Source organism: Emydura macquarii, unplaced genomic scaffold (assembly GCF_026122565.2).
Source record: "Emydura macquarii macquarii isolate MOO-44397 ecotype Brisbane River unplaced genomic scaffold, CSIRO-AGI_Emac_v2 contig_968, whole genome shotgun sequence".
Lineage (NCBI taxonomy): Eukaryota > Metazoa > Chordata > Testudines > Chelidae > Emydura > Emydura macquarii.
This window is the reverse complement of record NW_027131105.1, coordinates 8,283,841-8,300,800: the sequence shown is the minus strand read 5'-3', so window position 1 is coordinate 8,300,800 and position 16,960 is coordinate 8,283,841. Positions and strand designations below refer to the sequence as shown.

Sequence of the window (16,960 nt, the reverse complement as noted above, 5' to 3'; positions counted from 1 at the left end):
ATCAAGTTGAATTTCAAAATCTCTTTAGTCTTAGTAATATTCAGTGCTGGAATAGCTCAAATTTTGTTGTTGGCATGAAATAGTCTCCTCTTTCTGAAAGCACTCTCATAGAAAAAGCATAAGTTGATCTACCTGTTTAAAACCCATGATTTCTTGAAGTATTGTCGCATATCCCTTTTTTCTAATGGGCAAAATATTCTCATGTTCTCTCACTCAGCCAGAAATGTTACTGCTTCTTGGACAGAATTGGGGCAAGCTTCAATTGCAGACATCTGTGTATTGGCCTCATGGGCTTTCTGCTGACACATCAGAATTAGCAGATTTTTTCCACGTGCCAATCTTGCTTTGACTGTTCTGGATAAAGGTCTTTTTTCACTTCCTAGGTCATTTTCCTTCTCTCTTTTTCCTCCTCTCAGGGAGGCATGGCTGTTGTTTGAAATAGTAGTGTCACAGATAGAGCATGGGACTAAAATATAGTCAATCTTTGTTTTTCTGATGAATCACACAATTTCCTTCTCTTCACATATGTAGATACATTGGCAGCTCACTTTGCACACTATATTAGGGAACAACATACTATGTAATATGCACTCAAGATGTATAGGGCAAAATCCATGCCTGAGAGGTGTCTGTTCGCTCATATGGAACTGCTCCAGGCATGAATTTGGCCCAAAGAATGCAATTCCAGGTCAAAATACACTTGTAAAAACCTGGGGGTTTTTTTGAAATTCAGAAACTAGCTCAACTAAACAGTGCCCTGTGAAGATGATGTAGCTGGCTTGTAGCTTTCACTGTAGGAACACTAGACCTTCACACCATGCAGGCGGAAGATGCAATTTGATGGCTATTTAGCATTATGTAATTGCAATGTACCGATTATAGGAACACTTATGTGAAGTATCTTGCTCCTGATTCACTCTGTCCAATAGCCTTATAAAAAGTTCATTTGTGAAATAGATAGTAAGTTATGTGAATAGTGGTTGCACACTGAATTACACTACACCCAAGACTTATTCTTTAAGCCTGCAATTCAGTAAAGCAATTAAGCATATATTTTACATGTTAAACACGTGCTTAAGTTCTTTGCTGAATCAGGGCCTAAATTGCCAGCAAGATGAATGCTAAATGAGATGCTAAATGTGTTGTCATGTTTGGGGTTAGAATGCTAAAAGCTATTTGGGGGGGATTTTCAAAAACACCTGAGTGACTTGAGAGAGCAAGTCTCATTGAAAGCCAATGGACTTGTGCCTCAAAGTCATTTAGACCAGGTTGAAAATCCCACTCATCTTGTCCACTTCAAAACAAATGCTACTGGTACATGATCAGAAACATGTCAAATTGGGGAGAGAAACAATCCTTTGTCTAAATAAAACTGGCTTTAAATCTGAGGATTTTAGCAAAATGAAGTTAATTGCCAACAAGTCCCAGCTGTCCAGATTTCTGTCACTCATTTTCAAAGAGTGGCCTTCCTTTATGCGCACTCATATCGCAGGGCCCAAGAAACTAGTGCAGAGAATAGTGCACCTTCATGTGCAAAACACGTGGACCGCATGTGCGGGTGTCAATGCTGGGAAAGCACATGTGCAAGTGTTTGTGAGTACAAAAGGAGGTGCTGTGTGAGCAGGTGAAAAGATGATTCACGCATGGTGTATCCAGAATACCATTTCCCCTAGTTGAATTTTGCATCTCTTCAATATTTTAAAATTTTATTATTGGCTTTTTAGGTAGTTTTAAGAAGATGATTATTTATAGCATGAAGATTATAACCCAGCTGAGTTCGGTTCTCCTCACGCTGCACCCAAGCCAGGGGTATTTTGAAGTATATAAATGGAATTGAAAATGGAAGCTTTAGGAGGTTAACTCGGCCTTGTGAAAGGAATCTTTCTTGCATCAATGTAACATCTTGTTACTTTGAGACTTGCTGAGTAACCTGAGGTACCAGATGCAAATAGCCCAATACATATCTGTTCACAGGTCATTGTGTTTGGAAACCACCAAACTGCTTCAGTCTTAATTGTTTCAAGATGAGTAAACCCCCTTGATACCTTAATCCATTTAATCTCCGTTCTTGTGTTTATATATTTAAAAAAGGGAATAAGAGTTCTTATTGAAGCATTCTGTCACTGAGAACATACAAGATCAAAACACTGTGAAGCTGGCATTCCTCAGAAGCAGCGAAGATGAAAAGAAATGTTTACCTTTCACTATTCATTCATTTTTGTCTTTACGGTTTTAACATCAGGCATATTACCTCTGTAATTACATCGGACATTCACTGAGACACCTGAAGCAGGATAGATCGTTAGAGGTGAAAATGTGCTTGTTAAGTCAGCCCTGGTCCAGTTATCTCCTTCTAATCAGATTTTTGGTAGTATGGCAGGCCAGCGTAACAGAGCTTGGTTTTCAGGACTGTCGTTATGGATAGAACCTCTTGAGAGATTTAAAATCACTTACTGGGATGGGTGCAGTAATGTTAGATCTATGCCAGTCTGTTTGCTCACCACCGGTTCTCAAATTGAACAAAATGGTATTCAGGTAAAGCTTAATTAAAGTAACTGGGCAGAGTTCAGCTGAACTGAGAGGCCCAACATTGAGTCATATTTTGCTGTTAAATTATTGCCTTATATTGTGAATGTTTATAAAACTAGGTTCTAATTTAGACACTGTCACTTGTCTTATATGCTGTAGTGTAAGCTTAAAAAAACGGGGCGACAGGCGTTTCATATGGGAAGATGGTGTAATTATCTATTTCCGCTATCCAGAGGAAAGTTCTAAAACTGTTGTCACAACTAAACTATCAACTCTAGAGTGTGATCCCAGCAGACCAGAGTTGAGCTCATTCATAAAGCTATGTTGTCACTTGGTAAAAGCTTCCCTGCAGGTTTAAAGGGGGATTGTAAAAATAAATAAATAAATAAATAGAATAAAAAAAATTGTTTTGCCCTTTAATGATTGTTTAAAATATTCTCAAAGCATCTTTTAAAATTCTGCTTTTTCTATTAGAAGTCAGGTCTTTACTTTCCCCTCTTGGCAAGGTTACTGGAGAATGCGATATGTGATTTTTTTGGTGAGCTTTTTGCTATCTCACCTCCTGACCAACAGAGAAGGGATGCTGAATATTCACTTTTAATGAATTGGAATCACGTTCCCTTCATTTGGAGGGCAGGGAGGGAGCCAGCTCTTGTCACATACTCATTTGACAACACTGTTCAATTCTGGGAAGATTCGAAGGATCTTTTGTCAATTTTTTCAAACAAAGTTTTATTTAAAAAAACCCCCAGAACTTTTTCAGTAGTTTGAAGTGTCTTTATACCTCACAAAAGTCTTAAACATGGGGAGTTGGGGGGTTGTCTCTGCTTTGTAGATTCCTTTCAGTTATTAAGGAGCTATAGGGTGGACAGTGTCAGACATGAGTTTCTTTTGCTGTCAGTTCCCTCGCGTTCACACACATTCAAATCGGCGGGGGGAAGAGGAGGAAGGAAAATACTCTTCAAATCTGGCTTTTGGAACTTTATTGCAATAAGAATGGTATGTTCCTTGATCAGCCAGAGAGATGCATTACAAATTTGCAGAACATTTAAATGTCTAGGCTTTATTGTAGAGTCAGTTTTTGAATGACAGTATTGCCCTGGTTTGCTCTCTATATAGGAATCTTTGAGGTCCATAGTTGGGAGATTTTGCAGGGCTGGCTAGAAAACGGGGGAGTTTGTCCTTTTCCAATTTTTAAAGAGCCTGCATGATTCATTAAAAATAACCTTTCCAATCAGCTAGAATCTGCCTTTTTGTGGTAATGTATGTTTTATTTAAATAAGACTTAAATCTAGGCTTTTGTACAATGTTTAAACTGGGAGTGTCAGTCTTTTTTACCAGTGCTGCTCAGTACGAGTGACAGTTCGGTTTTGAGCATGAGCTTTAATTGGAAAGAGAACAAGACAGTTGTCCAGTGAACCGATTCTTTCTTAATGTGCAATTTTTTATTCTCTAGCAACAATCCATGCCAGCTCCTCTGCAGCAAGTTCTAGCCAGCCAGCCAGTTTGTCCATTGCAGCCTGCTGCCCATCTGCTGCCCCAGTATCAAACCCAGAATTCTCAGGTGGCAGCTACCAGTACACAGCTACAACCACTGCAGATTTCCAGTGTGCAGCAACTTCCTCATGTTCCAGCCTCCAAGGTAAAGTGTTTTGAGAACTCAGTGGTGTTTTTAATCATTTTAAAGGCTCGTCCATTCCAGTAAAGTTTTCTAGCCACTGATCAATGTTATGTGCACTGAAGTTTTCACCTGGCTACTGGGAATGCACATCAGTTTAATTTGGTTCATAAGAATGTAACTTTTAAATGCTCTCTAGAATTTTTGTCATTAGTTTTTGTTAGGTGACACCCCCTCCCCACCAAAAAAAATCCTCTTTGAATAATCCTCGGTTTTGCCTAATTAATCCTGTTCATGCTAGTCATTAAATTGCAATAACTGTAATTCTGCATTTTTTCTCCATCATGATGGATCCTCTTCCCCATCCCAGGCTTAACAGCATGACCAGTTGCCCACTTTTATGTTCTTGAGCTCTTATCTTCACCTTCCACCCTCGCACCCTCCCACATCCATCTTCCTCCCTAGATCTCTGGTCCCCTTTTCCTTAGCAGTAGCAGCAATGGAACCTTTTCTTTGGCCTGCAGTGGTAAAGCTCATACTAGTACCATTCAGTAGATTGGCTAGTGAGGGTTTTTAAGATGTGAACCCACTTAAACAAAAGGGAAAAGCAAGATCCTTCTGTGATGTATTCCTCTTCTGATATCTTTACCAAAGCAGACAGTGAGAGTCGGTGAAGAAAATTCCCAACATCTGCTTCTAAAAAATTGGCTAACTGCAAAATAAAATCCTTTCACTTCTAAAAGCGAAATATCTGCCTAAATTTCCTATGAAGATTAAAAGCACATTTACTGTAAAGAATTTCTAGTGATTTAAATGCAAATATCTTGCTACTTGTTAATCTGGTACATTATTTTAGCCTGACTATCTATACAATTACTGAAGTATCCAGTTTTTACACTTCTGAATTTTTATACAAAATGAACTGTTCTTTAGAAAACAAGTGTATTGTGATCCACTTTTGCAGGCAGGCACTGCCACTGACTTCAGGAAAACATATCCTGCAATTCTTATGTGCATGTATTGAAAAGGAAACTGTGAAATTACAGGAATTTAAAATGTTCAAGGGAAATGTTAAACTGCAGACTGGCAAGGCCGGGTAGTTATGATCTATCATGTCACTGGGAGTTTGTGTGTTTAAAAACTGTTCCCACAAATGTTTCTATCCTGCACATTTGCAGTATGAATTATTAAAATTGTTGCAACTAATTTTGCATGCACGGTGGTTTACTTTTTGAAGGCTCTGCCTAGTCTGATTTTTAATTTGTTTCAAAATCACAGTAATGATGATTATTTCTTATTAGATTGCTATATAGCTGCTAAATAGTTTTGGAAACAGTTGTCAGTTCTTCAGACTTAAAAAGGGCCAAAAACTTTAAAATTTTCCTTTTGTGGTCAATAAATCAAATTATCCAAGTGTTGCTATTTGCAAACCCCTGGAAATGGAAGGAAGTGAGTAATAAATAGACATAATTAGAATGGCACCAATGAGTTAATGGTTAGATGGCAGATTGAACTAATTTGTACCATTAGTTAAAACATTTGCAATTTATGTGATATATTTTTTTCAGATTCCTCAACTTCCTGTCATTCCTGCAGTTGCTCCTCTGGCAGGACTTGACAACCTTCCTGCAAGCCTCTCTGATTTACCGGCTGCCAGTGCACCCCCCATACCTGCTCCTTCTCAGTATTTTGCTCCAGCTGTGATTATACCAAGCCTTCCCATGAATCCTGTTCTGCCTCTAGCATCCAATCCCTCTGCCCTACCCATGCCGGCAGCCAACCTTCCGCATACTTCTGTGGCTCCTTTGGTCTTGCCCTGCCAAACAATAGTGCCAAATATATCGGCTGCTACAATACCATTACTTGCTATGGCTCCACCGGGAGTGTCAGCTTTGCCAACACATCCCACAATATCCCAGCTTTCCCAACAACAGATGTACCCGCCTTCCTTTCAGCAGATCATTCGGAGTGAAGCTCCCTCTCCCCATCACACTCAGGACATGCGAGCAGTTTCACTTCCTCCGTCACTGCAGCCAAGCATTATTCATCCTTCAGATCAGACTGTGTCTGCATCTGGGGTCAGTAACCAGGTAACTCTTTTGACATTGGACTGTGTCAGTACTAAAAGCAGTAGATCCGGTAACTTGTTCCACTATGAACATGCAGGTGGGGTTTTTGTTACTTACACTTCAGATGTTTTACTCATATGGATGTTGACCCAGTAATGCAGTATGAGGTAGCTATTGGTTGGACTAGGAGTAAGCAGTTGAACTTGTTGCTCAAAGTCTTGCCCCAGAGTGCAGTAAATATATAATAGTTTAATGGATTCGGAGAAGGAAGTATTAGGAGCTCTTCTTGAGCACCCGCTTCCTTCTCTCCTTGTCCCAGCTAGAAGAAAAAATGGCCACACAGACAGGATTATCATCCTCATTTCAGTTGCAGTGGAAAAAAGCAGCCCCTAACAGTCTGATATAAAGGGATACTATACCACTGATTTTAATATCCATAATACAGTACATGCATGATCCTGGGTGAACCACCTATATATATGCATGTGGGAATATGGATGTACTGGGCCAGTTCTACTAATGTAGAACTGTTTATAAATAGTGTGCTTTTAAATTAAAGAGAAATGTTTGCTGGAGAATACTTCCGGAATGCTGCTTGGAGAATATCTACAAAAAAGAAAGAAATACCAGCTGCAGTACCTTTTTGTTAAAACCAACAAAGCATAAAATAGGGCTTCTAATATTAGCACCATTTACAAGATAAGTGGTTCATGAGTTACTAATGAGTCTGTAAATAATACCCTTGTCACCTTTATAATATGACAACATAAAGTATAACAGCATGACCCAAGCAGGAGATAATGGGAAGGATCAGATCTGTTAAGAATGGGTTACTTCAAAAGTGAAGGTTGCACAAGGCAGTGTTCTGTTACATCTGTTTACAATGGCATGTGGATTGAAATTCAAAATATCCCATTTCAATCTACTGTACCATGGTATCGCCAACTTACTACATTGTATCTAAATTTCTGTCATCAGCCATATATTTGGTCCAGATATACTGTTGGTGAAGAATCCTAGCTCATTTTGGACCTGATACAATTTCTGTTGAACTAATAAATGGTAATATTTCCATTGGCTTCAAAGAGAGTTGAATCTAGCCATTTATGCATAGTATGCATGGTAAACATAGGTGCTAGAACTAGGGGTGTGTAGGAGGTGCTACTGCCCCCCCCCCTGGTTTGAAGTGGTTTCCATGATACAGGGTTTACAGTTAGTTTGATTCAGTGGGTCTCAGCACCCCCACTATAAAAACAGTTACAGCACCCCAAACACCAAGAACTGATATTCCCGCTTGTGAGACAGAGTTGTCATTTACCAGACACATGTGGTAGAGTCCCAAAATATTTCATTAGGACAAATAATAGCTAATCCAAATGAAATGGAAAAAGAAACCTAGGCCAGAGAATATGCATGACCATAGTAGTGGTATTCCTGCGAAGATTGAGAATCCATGTGTTCCCCTACCTGGATGACTGGCTAGTGAGAGGCCAGTCCAAGTCTCAAGTACTCTCCAGCGTACTCTCAAGTACTCATCCGCTTTCAATGCACTGGGGCTCCTAATCAACCCAGACAAATCTATCCTGACGCCTGTTCGAAGACTAGATAGATCTGTTTTCCTTGCTAAATGAAAGAGATTCTCTGATTGGTCCATACAAAGAGGCATCCCACACAACTCGAGCTCTGATTTCCTATATTTTGGGCTATCTTTTGGTTCTGAAACAAGGATTAGCCCTTAGTCTCATCAGAGTCCATTTGGTGGTTATTTTAGCTTTTCGCTCTCCCGGGGATAACCAATCAATTTTTTTCAAACCTTATGTCCATCAGATTCCCAATGGTGCCTAGATTATATCCACAAATTCACAGCCCAGTTCCACAGTGGAGTTTAAATTTAATTCTATAACGTCGATGAGTCGTCGTCGTCCCCCCCGCCCCCCTTTGAGCTGCTAGTTACTTGTTCTATGTTACACCTGTCTATGAAGGTGGCTTTCTTGGTTGCTGTATCCTTGGCTGGGAGAGATTGGGCTTTTCTGTCAGAGTGTCCCTATGCAGTGTTCTTTAGGGACAGGGTTTTCCTATGAACTCACCCAAATTTCCTGTCCAAAGTGGTTTCTGATTTTCACAATAATCAAACAATTTATTTACCGACTTGTTTTCCAAAACCTTATTAAAGTAAAGGGGAAGAAAAGCACCATACTCTAGATGTTAGAAGAGCTTTGACTTTTTACCTGTATTGGACTATGCCATGCAGGTCTTTGTCTCAACTCTTCATTGCGGTTTTGCAACAGAAAAAAGGGCCATGCAGTATCCACCCAGATGATCTTTTTCTGGATTTCTGACTGTATTCATTTATGCTGCCAGTTGGCTGATGTTACAGTGTCAAGTAAAGTGGTGGCTCATTTAATCAGATTGCAAGCAACTTCACGGCCGTTCTGGCTCTCGTACCCAAACTGGACATTTGTAGGATGGTAACCTGATTGTCGGTTACCTTATTTGCCTTCCACTATGTCAGTCTCTCATCAGTCTAGAGAAAATGCCAGATTTTGATGGATGGTCCTACTATCCCTATTCAAGTAGACTCTGAGCCCACATCCAGTTTGGAGTGCTTCACCTACCCATGTAACTACTCAAAGAAAAACAGTTACCTACCTTTTCATAACTCTTGTTTCTTCGAGATTTGTTGCCTATGTTCATTCCACAGCCTGCCCTCCTTCCCCTCTCTATCGCAGTCTTTCTGTTAAGAAGGAACTGAAGTGCATTAGGGGTAGTGTAGCCCTTTATACCTGCATGCAATGGCTCGAGGCACCAGGAGGTGCTCTTGCTACTCTAACAGGTGCTGCTGAGGGAAAAATCTCTGAGAAGTATGAACAAGGGGTACACACACCTGTAGTAGAATGGACATGTGCAATACATCTCGAAGAACAAGAGTTATGGAAAGGTAGGTAACCGTTTTATCACAGTCCTCTTTATAACAGTCCTTAACATATTTGAAGACAGTTATCAGGTCCCCCGTCAGTCTTCATTTCTCAAGTCTAAACATGCCCAATTTTTTAACCTTTCCTCATAGGTCAGGTTTATCTAAACCGTTTATCATTTCTCCAATTTCTCCACATCCTTCCTAAAGTGTGGTGTCCAGAACTTTACACAGTTCTCCAGCTGAAGCCTGACCGTTGCTGATTAGAGCAGGACAATTATCTCCTGTGTCTTCTATATGACACTTCTGTTAATACACTCCAGAGTGTTAGCCTTTTTCCCAGCTGCATCCTTTGGTGACCTATATCCAATTTGTGGTTCACTATAATCCCCAGGTCCTCTTCAGCACTACTAAACCTAAAGAGTTATTCCCCATTTTGTAGTTGTGCATTCAGTTTTTCCTAAGTTAAGTAATTTGCACTTGTCTTTATTGAATTTCATCTTGTTGAATTCAGACCAATTTTCCAGTTCGTCAAGGTTATTTTGAATTCTAATCCTGTCCTCCAAAGTACTTGCAACCCCTCCCAGTATGGTGTTATCTGCAAATTTTATAAACATACTCTCCACACTGTTATCCAAGGCATTAATGAAAATATTGAGTAGTACCCGACCAAGGATTGACCCCTCCAAGACCCCACTAGATATGCCCTCCCAGTTTGACAGAGAACCATTGATTCCTACTCTTTGAGTATGGTCTTTCAACTAGTTGTGCACCCACCTTCTAGTAATTTCATCTGGACCACATTTATCTAGTTTGCTTATGAGACTGTCATGTGGGACTGTGACTAAAACTTTACTAAAATCAAGATATATGACATCTGCTGCTTCCTCCATGCACTAGGCCAGTAATCCTGTCAAAGAAAGAAATTAGCTTCTTTGGCATGATTTGTTTTTGACAAATCCATGCTGGCTAGTCCTTATTATCCAATTATCCTCCATGTGCTTACAAGTTGATTGGTTAATAATTTCATCCAATATCTTTCCAGAAGTTAGGCTGCCTGGCCTATAATTCCTCAGGTCCTCTTTGTTCCCTTTTAAAAAAACTGGTAGTATGTTTGTCCTTCTCTAGTCATTTGGCACATCCCCCATCCGTTAGATATTCTCTAAGATAATTGCTAACAGTTCTGAGATTGCTTCAACTAGATCCTTAAGTACCCTAGGATGAATGTCATCAGACCCTGCCATCTTGAATACATCTTGAACTCAACTTGAATATTGTTTACTCGGTTAAGTGTTGTCGTCTTTTTCTCCACGTGCACACCATAGGCTTATGGAAATAGAGCCAAGTATTCAAGGAAATGGGATATAAGTAGCGTTTTGAAATTCTGAGCAGGATCAAGTTTAGTTTTTGCGTGATTCCTGCAAATATCATTAGGAAAGTAATAAGCACTCATGTAGTATATAAATCCTCAGGCATGCATGCTCTTTGTTGTACCTTCATAACTTATATAAGTACCAGCCTCTGATTTTATTTTAACTCTGATTATTTTGAAAATAACTCTTTATGGCTCCCTTCTTTCCATGTCCCATAAAAAAAAAACATGTTCTCACTGTAGGATTATAAAGGTTTAATTCATTAGCAAAGATGGCTTTTACACCTGGACTTGAATGAGTCATGAGTACCCTGAGTAGAGGGTTTTATAATAGGTCTCTATTGTATTACAACAGATTATTGGACATCCTCAATATGCTTTGGAAATTGGAGCCCAGATGCCTGTAATGCCAGTGCAGCCTTCGATAGTTATGCCACCACCTTTGCAGTTGCAACCTGAAATGTTGCCTCCCTGCCTCGGGCCAGAAAATCTTTCGCAATTTCATGGCAACCTTGCTGCAGTTAGTGCAACAGTGCCCGTAGATCATTGTCTGCCTCTTCAGCCTACTGGTTTTCTGCAGCTTCAACCAGATCTTTCCCAGCCTCTGGGGCAGCAGGTCCCGGCTCCATATTCTGCTATCCAGTCGGTTACAGAGTCATCTCAAGAGGTAGAACCATTTTTTCTTAAATGATTTACCAATCTTGCCACTAATGTCCTTTATAGATATAAAATTATTTCACAAGATTGATTATCCAAGCTCATTCCATAAGAGCCACTTAATTTAGATGATATATTATTGCCTGGAACCATCATTTTAGCAATTATTTCATATGTAGCTGGAGATTACATATTATACTTTGTAACCTGGGAAATCTCTCCTTAAAGTTATTCATTGGAGTAATAAGCCACCTGGACAACTCAGTTATGAAGTACTCCCTTCATCCTCAATTGGCAGGTAGGCAAAGATAGCATAGAAACTGGTATGGAAATAATACTCATAGATCATTAGGTCATCTCCCAGGGGCTAGTGTGGGAGTGTTCCATACAGCTCCATCCAGTGTGGTGTCTGGTCTTGTTTTAAATGTTTCTATCTATGGGGCTTCCACCGCTTGCCTTGAGAAACTGTTCCATAATCTAATGTCTCACTGTCTAAAAGTTCTTCATGATGTTCAGCCTAAATCTTTTTTTCCCCATCCCATTACTTTGTAGTGTAATATCGTTTTGTTACTGCCCTCAATTTCACTCCTTTCATGATGGTTTGGATTCTTCAACAATTGGTAGATATTACCATGTCCCTTTTTAGTAGACATGTAACCAAATTATATATGCTCTTTTAGTCTTTCTTTGTAACACAATTACTTTTTCCTGCTTGCTAATCACTATTTTGGCTTTTCTTTGCATGACCTCACTCAGTTGTTTAACTTTGAGTCTTGACAAAGATTGAGGCAGGTATATTGCCTTCCCTTCAATGTTGCAATGCATATTAATATGCAAAGCAAAATTGTATTGGCCTTTTGGCTATTATGTCAGATTGCAAACCAATGTCTAACTTGCTGTCCACTCCTAACCTGAAATCTTCCTCAGCACTATTGCTTTCCAAGTTTCTCTCCCCCATAGAGCATCTCTGTTTTGGAGTATCTTTCCCTGAAGCAACTGATTTCATCTTTCCAGGCTCAATCTCTCTTTCTGCCCATTCTTCAAAGCAATTTAGCTGCTAATTTGTATTTCTGTCCTCACTGGTATTTGCAGTTTGTTCCCAGTTTAGCACTAAACAATCTGAGAATTTAATTAAGGTATTGTTAACCCCCTTTTCCATTTCATCAGTGCAGATGTTAAATAAGACTGAACGTACAGCCAAATGCTGTGGCGCCCCCCTGGAATCCACCTCCCATTTTGATAAATTTCCATTGCCCCTTCGCCAAGCAGTGGAAGACCTTAAGAATTTGAAGTGTGTGTCTTTCTTGTTAGGGAAATTAGCAACATGAAGACTTACCTCCAGCCCAGTGCATTCACACAAGTCCTAGATCTCAAAACAAAGGCAGCAAAATCAGCAAAACGATGAACCTGGAGTTTCACCTGCAAAAAAAAATCTCAAATCCCAGCTATATCCAGTAACGATTCTGGGTGTTTCTCCTCTGGCCTGCTGTGTTCTGCATACCCCCAGCGCCAGAACCAGTTCAGACAATGCTGTTAAACCTGCAGTCTCTGTTGGGGGGCCTACAGTACTCTGGGAGCTTTGAAATACAGTGTATTGCTGTACTGTAACATGATGTGGAGTACAAGCTTCTCTGAGAAATCTGAAATGGCAACTAGAGGCCCCTGAGGCATAAGGCTATCTCTTTACTCTTTTTATCATGGCCTTGGAAACCCCCATCCACTATTTCCCTAACTCCATCCACACACAGCAGCTCTGGATAAACCCCCTGTTCCCATACTTGCTTCATGGGATCAGCTCCCGTGGCCTTCCATTCCCCATGTGATGTGGAAGAGCGGTTTGAAGGGAAGATTTGCACATTGATTCTTGAAGTTCGGAGGCCCAATTGAGTGTCTGTTAGGGACCCCAGATTTACTTGAACCCTCCCTGCCCTATACTGTCACCTGGAAAATCCCCATCCTACAGCCGCACCTGGCCTTATCACATGGTTCCATTTTTCTCTATACAGGGCTCAGGTTAGTTCAATGACCCTACATGTTAACCCTTCTTGTCCATCTGCTCTGCAAAACAAAGGAACTCCTCAACTAGGTTAAACTATGACCAATGTCCACCGGAGCTGGATTGTCTGTGAGTCTCCATCCACATACGGACCAATTGATCAAAGTAGCCCTTGACGGCAGTGCTGATGTCAGATACTGGGAAATACTTTTGCTAAGGATTTCGTAGGGATAACCCTTTGTAAGGAGAGTTTCGTATCAGTCTCATATATTGTAATTCAAAACAGTTCATTTCATTACCATTTTGCCATAACACTTCTGTCTGGTGTTCTCTTTTGTTTGAATCCATGTGACAGTGCTCATATCCCTGGCAATTTTGATTTGATCAGGCAAGCAAGATTTTGTAATACACTTGATCAAGTGCATTACTAAAATCTGAATGTGTTGTGTCTGTGATCTTATTGCTCATTCATTTTGTAATGCTATTGAAAAAGCAGTCAAGTTTGGCACAGCTGGCTTATAGGACCATGAGCAATAGCCAACATGAGCTTGTTATCCTTTAGAGGCTTACAGGTTTTAACTTGCTATGCAGACTCTTAACATTATTGGGCAGTCATAAAGGATTCAGGGAGCTTTGGATATGTCTACACTGCACACTAAGCCCAAACTCTGACTCAGGTTTGAGCCCTCGCCCCTTCTGTCTACACACAAATCAGTCTGACTCAGGTCAGCAAGCACTCACGACCAAGGTCCTTGGAGTCTGTGAGGGGTCTATGTCCCAGCCCAAGCCCTATCGTTTTACACTGTGGGTACAGACCGAAGTCAGAAGATCTGCCTAGTGCCATAGGGATGTGTTAGCCCAGCTATCAGGCCCAGGTTTACAGTGCAGTGTGGATATTCAACACAGACTTGGAAACACCAAGTCCACAAGCTTGGGACCCGCAGACCTAAGCTTACTGTGCAGTGTAGACATACCCTTAGAGTCATAGAGCTTAAGGCCAAAAGGGACAACTGGATCATCTCTCTGACCTGGTTCCTGAACATGTGCCTACTCTAGGATTTTTTATTAAAATGTCTTGCTGTGGCTACCCCCAGTTTATCTCCATTGGTAGGGGTTCTAGAGGGCTCCAGCAACCATTGGTGCTTTAAATATCATCTCATCTAACTCTGCTCGGAAAAGGTCTCCACCACAAGATACTTAGAATCTTGGTGACAGCTGGCACGGGTGTCTGTGCTAGCACTGAACGGTGATAGCACCAGTGGGGAACTGTTTTCAAAGGAAAATCTTTCTGTGGTAGAGAAGGCAGAAGAGGGCAGTAAGGCAGCCCAGCATGTCAGTGTTGCTTTTCTCCTTTATTCCAAATTCATAAAGCACTTTTCAAGAATAAGCAAAACGTACTGAAAATATTAAATATTGCTGCCATATGCATTTCTTTACTGTAGGATATTGCAAAAAAATAATAAGGTGGTTAGGTCAAATTTTGGATCCATTTAAAAAAGATCAGGTAGGTAATGACACATGGATTCCACTATTCTATTGCCATGAGCTCTTTTTAAACTGCTGATTTATGTAAGACCTTCTCTGGTTTCTGCTCTTTTGCCGCCGAGTGAGCAATGAGAGAATTAAATTTTTAACAAACTCGATTCCAAAAGTGGGGTTTTAATATCAATAATTGTGTACAAACAATTGCCATGTTGGCTTGTGCTCCAAAACAAATGTTAGGAACAAAAGCAACATTTAGGTAGAAAAGAACAATTTAGTGGCATTCCAAATTCTGAGAACGAGTTAAACAAAATGGTGTGGGATTAAAATCTTATTTTCAGAAAATGTCCCTTTAAGTGCGTGCCCCAAAACTGCTCTGCCAGATATCTTGATCTACAAAGTGTCACGTTTCTTCATAAGCAAATACAGTATATGAAATGTTGCCCAATGTCTGTATTTAAATGACTTCTCTTTGTATTTTAGGAGCATGCAATACAGGAAAAACAGCAAACCCTAGCACTGAGCTGTGAAAGGTATCCTTACAATCTCTCTAGCATGTGAAATTTTTTCTTTCTCCCCCTTCACAAGCCAGTGCCTGAAGCTCTGTCTGTGAGGTGGGGTGGGACAAAGTGTAGATTAGGAGCATTAGGTTGGTAGCACATGGACAGATTGAAGATAGTAAGGGGTAGATTTGGGGAAAGTAACGAGTTGCATATATGAAGTTTAACTGTTTGGGTTGGTCTGTTTTATCAATATTGACCATAAGCTCTTTGGGGCAGAGACTCTGTCTTAGGCATGGTGTATACACAATTATGGTGCTGCTTTAACTGTTTTGGTTAGTTGTGTGATTTTTCCCCCCTGTCCAAATAGGTAAAGTGGCACTATCTCTAGTGTGGTTACAGTTATATTGGTATAAAGGTGCCTGCCTTTATGTAGGTTATTCCCTTTTCCAACCAGGAATAGCTAATACTAGTATCAGGCACCTCTATACTGATAACTGCTTCCATGCTAGGGGGTGGATTGTCCTGCTTTAACTATATCAGTATAGCAACAATTGCATCATTTTAATTTGTAGACAAGGCCAGCTCTGTCTTTAGCATGGTTAGCACAATGAAGTCCTAATCCAGGCTGGAACCTTGAGGTACTATTGTAATACTACTAATAATAATATTTGGCCTGACTTCCTGTCTTAATGTTTTAATATCCAGTCTTTTTATGTCTATGAGCCTGAGGGAGGAACCAAACTCATGGAGTTGACATTTGTCTTCACCTTCAAACTATTGTATTTTAGGATTTGCAAAATGCAAGTTTGTAAATGTATTTTTGTTCTGTAACTTAAATTCATGGCTCTCTGTAACACCCCAAGAAGGATTCAACTTAAAAAAGAACACACTTTCTAGATCGGGGGAAGTCTGCCCTGTGTATTCAGGATAGAATGTTTTCCTTTGCCCCCATTTCTACTTCAGCAAAAAAGCCAGACTGACACAAGTGCATACAAACAATCCTACAGCCTTAAAACTCCACCTGACTTTAAGGAATTTTCTGCTTTACAGGCTGAATGCCACTGGAAAAACCATGAAGGTTCTAGGGAAGGAAAATAAACTCAGTCTACCCTTGACACAGGAAAAGTAGTGTTTTTAAGGCTTCCAGCCACTGAGCTGTGTGTCTGGCGTTTTTTGTGACACTTTCCGTTCTTCTGTGTTTTTCATGGAAAGTGGAATTTACATTTTTCAGGCTACAGTAACTTGCAAACTTAAAATTCTTGGTATGATTGAATTAGGCAACGTGAGTTCACTCATCCCTAGTCAGTATGCTATCCTACAATCTCTTATACGAAGGGATGCCAAATATTTAGTGGTTAATCTCTCTTGAATTTTTATTTGCCTCCTTAGCTATGGTATTTGAAAAACTCCTTTTCCTAGCTGTGGCAACATTTAAGAACTGCTTACATCAGAACACATCCTAGGGCGATACCCTGATGCCCTCTCTCCACAGGGTGCATGTATAAACTCCCATAAACATTGGCATTTTTTGTTGGACCTTCATAGACTAAGAACAAGTCTAGAAGTAAAGTGGTCAGTAGCTGCACAAGTTGTGTTCAGTATTTAATGTCACTCTCTTGTGACCCTTTCCCTGCATCTCTGACTGATATAAAAATGTGATGGTTTCTAGATAAGGCACATTCTACCTTCACCACTGCAGTGTAGAACCTGAAGAAGGGTAAGAAAATAAAAGTTTGGGAAACAGTAGCAGGTCAAAGATGGACTCTAAGGGCCCCTGAAGACAAGAGTTTATACCAGATGTACATGAAAGTAGTGAAGTG

At 40.2% G+C, this 16,960-nt stretch overlaps 1 protein-coding gene across 9 annotated transcripts in view; it reads left to right on the top strand.

The window, feature by feature from the left end:
• WNK2 (WNK lysine deficient protein kinase 2) overlaps nucleotides 1-16,960 on the top strand; it is a 156,577-nt gene that overhangs the window by 88,658 nt on the left and 50,959 nt on the right. For 8 of the 9 annotated variants that reach the window (XR_010918939.1, XM_067544096.1, XM_067544099.1 and 5 more), the window contains exons 11-14: nucleotides 3,986-4,171; nucleotides 5,716-6,237; nucleotides 10,858-11,169; nucleotides 15,121-15,170. Coding sequence is in view for 8 of the 9 variants with exons in the window: in XM_067544096.1 (XP_067400197.1) it covers nucleotides 3,986-4,171; nucleotides 5,716-6,237; nucleotides 10,858-11,169; nucleotides 15,121-15,170 (1,070 nt within the window). In the remaining variant the exon portion in view is untranslated. The remainder of the gene's footprint in view (nucleotides 1-3,985; nucleotides 4,172-5,715; nucleotides 6,238-10,857; nucleotides 11,170-15,120; nucleotides 15,171-16,960) is intronic. The other variant, XM_067544098.1, reaches the window with a different exon arrangement.